Below are 4,767 nucleotides of genomic sequence, written 5' to 3'. Positions count from 1 at the left end.
ATTATTTGAAAAGGGTATGGATACTTTAAAATTAATATTTTTTCAAGTTTTGATGCAGCTTTCATGATGGAGCATAATATGTGAAATTAATCACCAACTTAATGCGTAAAACTCATATTTCAAATATATGATAAACGGTTTGAATGTAACTTTACTGGAATTTCTGAACTCCGTTTCTTGGTCTTAGACCATCCCTATTTCAATGTGTACATTTACCAATCATTATTCTAGTTCATCTTTAACTATCCCTATATAAACAGGGTTTGCAAACATAATCACATACATAACACATATATTCCACGGAGTAACATTTAATGTATACAACATACTGGGATTAAAACAATTTATTAAGCATTACGCTATATTTTTAAAAGTACTGTTTTACAAGCGTTATAAACAGTACAGATTGGGAATATGATTGCATAATACGTTTCCTATTCTACTGCAGTAACAACATTGACATACCTAGCATATAGCCTATATATACCCCCATGTATAGCACGAGTTAAACAGTTAAGCAGATTTAAGTGTTACATTAAAGCAGGCAAGTGCTGTATTTACAGGCCTCTAAAACATTGTCTTTAGAGGGCTTGGTTCTTGTTTTATTTCTTCTTTTCAAAAGACGAATTGGCGATGCAATTGCGCAAGCAAAATAGCACACCAAATCCCAATCCAAAAAGGTACCACATCGACGTTTTCTTTCCTTCATTTTTTGTTCATACAGCAAAAACAATGTCCCTCGTCCAAATCGTCTAGGTCAAGCCTGACTGGCTACGGCGTACTGGTCTTGACTTTGGCCACGAACTTCTTCTCTTTAACTCTCCTGTTTTGAAACCAGATCGTAATCTGCCTTTCCGACAAGTTGGTTCCTGCTGAAATCTTTCTCCTCTTATCTTTCGTGATGAATTTGTTGGCGGCATACTCTTTCTCCAGTTCCTTTAGCTGCACCTTGGTGTACGGAATCCTTTTCTTTCTACCGCGACGAAAGGAGTTGCCATCGTGTTGGTGGGCCACTACATCTGCAATGGACAACAAAGAGAAACTGGAGTCTGAAAAATTTGCATTTAATTCTATAATTCAGTCTTTCTCATTGCAAGGGATAACCCATGCTGCGTTTTTGAGAAACGGACGTGTATAACTGCCTACATATTGATGAATTAACACTACAATGAGGTATTCAGAAACTCAGAAAACCAGGAAGACTACAACGACCAAAATGGTCGCTCATATGAACGTGCGTGCCTATACCGAGACACATATTACAATTCAATACTCAGGCCAAACATGCGATATAATAAGGGATTGAAAATTATAATGCATTCGATGGCTTGCGATTAATGCACAGAATGAAAGGTAATTATATTGCGTAATCATGCATGAGAAAAAAACTTGAATTAATTTGCCTCAAATAGGCTATCCAACCCATGTCACAATGTGTCCCATTACAGTCATCTAATAATGTACTAAGACAGTGTGCAGAGCATATGTTTTTACCTGCCAACGCAGATTTCCAAAGGTGTCCGGCTTGACTCTGGTCCTTTGAGCAGTACATCTGGCCGCCCCATCCATTCGTCAGTGCCCACGGCTGATAGCTGTCCATTGGAAGCAGCGTGTCGTGACGGGGCTCTCCTGCCCCGAGAGTCTGCACCACCGACACGTCCAGGTAGCTCGCCATGGACTGGTAGGGGCTTGGGTACCCGTGGTAGAACGCAAATTCTTTAGCCCGGCTCGGGTATTCTTCAGATGTCACCGGGGTGTCCATGTATTTTTCCGCAGAGTAGCTGAGCGCGCTGGGCTGGGTGCAGGACTTGAGCGAACCCCGCCCCATTCTGCAGGGATAATAGCCGTTGCCAAAGTACCCATAGGGTAAGGGACCTGTGGAGGAGCCTTGAGGGACCGCGGGGCATGGTGTGCACTGTTTGCCTGGTTCCCCGGAGCTTGAGCCCGATACATCCACCGCGGAGTAGCCGGAGCTGTGCACCAGGCTAGAGGGGTGACCCCCCAGAGCGGAGTGGGCCATCAGATTCCTGCACTGGTTGGCCGCGAAATTGCCGCTACCAACCAGACCCTCCATGTTCTTGTTCAGCTCATCCAAGTTGTTGTCATACACAAACATAACCGTGTCCGCCCAGCGAGGATTCAGGACCAAGGAGGTGGTCATATCACGCTCAACATTCGGACGGAGAGTTCTGTTTCAAAGACCCAAGTCCAGAGTAGGACACCAGGTTACATCCACAGCTGGATTGACGCAACGGACCAAGACATGGAATGGCGCGTCTCCATTGGATGAAAAGCTTACCACGTGATAAGTACAACAAACCCTTGTTGGGGATGTCAGTCAAATATATTATTTCTATTGCTTTGGAGAAATGGCAGGAGATAATCTTCAGCGTATTGTTTTGTAATTTTCTATTCCCCAATTGTTGTGTTTTCTGCGGTTTCCATAAACACACTGTCTGGAATAAATAATACAATTCAACCTCTGACTACAATTCTGAAGCACAGCATTTCAATAAAAACGGTGTACAAATCCTTTCTACATGCATTTCGTACTGGATTTGTAGGGTGAAAAAAGCTTCCCAAAGCTCAATGCGCCTAGCTCTCCAAAGGCCAATGGAAGCAGACCAACTAGCATGTAGCCCCTAAGATAACCATGCAAAGGACTACCACGTCAAACAATGATGGCATGAGGACTATTTTACCCATGACATCTATTGACATCTATTGACATCTATTGACATCTATTGAATGCGCAGAAAATCTGGGAATGGATCACTTTGGCAATCACTCCAACAAAAGTCTAGTAATAATGTAACCTACTTTGAAAAATGCTGTTTGCTTGTTTTGTTAAATGATTGCATAAAAATCATATTGGCTTCACATGGGGAAATGATCATTCAAAATGAACACTGTTAAAACATTTTTTTTTTTTTTTACTTTAACACAAAATGACTATTAATGTAGATTTTACCACAAAACCCAACAGATTAGGTTACACTGTTTGCCTTTTTGGTTCGGCTTTAATTAGATCATGTAAAATGCTGAAAATTTCCCATTGGTTATGGACATATTTAAAGACGTATAATCGTCCTTGCCAAATGCATGAAGACAGTTTATCGTTGTCATAAAAGTATTCTTTAAGCATAACATGAGATTGCATACCTGGCACATTTTTGGGGGGGGATTTATAAATTAACTGCTTTGGACGTTTAATAGTAAATTATGTGAGCTTTTAGAATATAATGCTCAATGTTCATGGCTAAAAACATATTACTGAAGGAATCGTAAATATAATTTATTAACGGGATTGGAGGTCTTAAGATTTCTAAAATACGGGTGAAGTTCAAATAGATTTAGTGGGGTTTTGAGGCACTTCAGAGTAATATTCTTTGTGTAATCATTATTTCTGTGGTTATGACTGTAGTTATGAATTTTAGTATTTTATGCTCAAATGCTCAAATAGGCCTATTGCCATTATTCCAGATATAGCTAAACGTGTCTAAAGTATGTTGGCGCTTCGGAGTGGCGCAGCGCTCTAAGGCTCTGCATCTCAGTGCTAGAGACGTCAATACAGACCCTGGTTCGATTCCAGAATGTATCACAACTGGCGTGATTGGGAGTCCAATTGGGCGGTGCCCAATTAGGGTTTGGCCGGGGTAGGCCGTCATTGTAAATAAGAATTTGTTCTTAACTGACTTGCCTAGTTAAATAAAGGTACAATATAAATAAATACATGTTATACCTCAAACCGCTTTCATTCTGCCATGAAGTGGGTATTGGTTCGGAAAATCTGTGTATGCTATGCCCCTACGTAAAATGATACACATAGTATCACAGTTGTAGAGGACGACATGAAAAACACAATTGATAAATACATTGTTACAGGTTTCTCGTATAGCTTTTTCAAATCTCTCTCGTGTTCACGAATGTGTTGAGCGAGATAGGATTTGGGGCGGCAGGTAGCATAGTGGTTGCTGGTTCGAATCCCCGAGCTGACAAGGTAAAAATCTATCGTTCTGCCCCTATAATGTTCACTGGCCGTCATTGTAAATGAGAATTAACTGACTGAATAAAATGAGTGGGCAAATACTCATGTGCGTAAAAATTGTGTTTTATCTGAAAAGTAGCCTATATGCTGCAAATAAAAATCCTTTACCTCTCCGACTCTGCTATTTTGAAGGTAGGCTTGATGTTATCTAGTGTTATGAAAACACATGTCAATCTTCTTCTGGAATTGCTATCAGGTAACGAAATGTACATTTTAGCTCAAAGGCGCAATTATGCATCTTATGGTTGATTTGCGTCAGCGAGAGACGCAAAAGGGCCAGCGATATGGACAATGTTTCAAACAATATAACTATAATGAAAACGTTTCAAGCAATAAAAATAGGTTAAACTAGTGGCTGATTCTTCTCATTAGTCAGGATTTGTACATTGTGTTTAAATGGGATAGGCAGAAAGACTCGCTCTCCATCTTTAGCCTCTACCAGATTATCCCCTCACTCTTTCCAACCCTCACCACACACACACGCGCGCGCGCACACAACCCCCAGACAGTAGTCTTTACATAGGGATCAGAATAGGCCCTCAAGGTCAAGGCCAAGTTTAAAGTGAGTCTGGCCCTCCCTGAAGGCTCTGTTTAGGCCGCCACCGACCAGACCAGACCCGCCCCTGCCTGAGTAAATGCTCAAGTTCAAGGCTGCCTCTGTCTGTGTGTCATCATCACAAACACACAAGGCACACAAATACCATATACCGTTTGTAACC

At 41.2% G+C, this 4,767-nt stretch overlaps 1 protein-coding gene across 1 annotated transcript; it reads right to left on the bottom strand.

The window, feature by feature from the left end:
* Nucleotides 1-329: 329 nt before the first annotated feature.
* On the bottom strand, nucleotides 330-2,218 carry LOC139579752 (homeobox protein Hox-B13a). The gene is made up of 2 exons (XM_071408576.1): nucleotides 1,495-2,218; nucleotides 330-1,019 (listed from the first exon to the last, which is right to left on the bottom strand). The coding sequence occupies exons 1-2, from the start codon at nucleotides 2,159-2,161 to the stop codon at nucleotides 772-774; spliced, it is 915 nt and encodes a 304-aa protein (XP_071264677.1). The 5' UTR covers nucleotides 2,162-2,218; the 3' UTR covers nucleotides 330-771.
* Nucleotides 2,219-4,767: the final 2,549 nt, after the last annotated feature.

This window comes from Salvelinus alpinus, chromosome 1 (genome assembly GCF_045679555.1).
Source record: "Salvelinus alpinus chromosome 1, SLU_Salpinus.1, whole genome shotgun sequence".
Classification (NCBI taxonomy): Eukaryota; Metazoa; Chordata; class Actinopteri; order Salmoniformes; family Salmonidae; genus Salvelinus; species Salvelinus alpinus.
The sequence above is the reverse complement of the archived record's forward strand: the minus strand, read 5'-3'. Positions and strand labels throughout refer to the sequence as shown.

Coding starts and splice junctions, on each gene's coding strand:
- LOC139579752 (XM_071408576.1), bottom strand. CDS start 2,161: ATGACCACCTCCTTGGTCCTGAATCCTCGCTGGGCGGACACGGTTATG. Junction 1,020..1,494: donor TTGGAAATCTGCGTTGGCAG/GTAAAAACATAT, acceptor TGTCCATTGCAG/ATGTAGTGGCCCACCAACAC.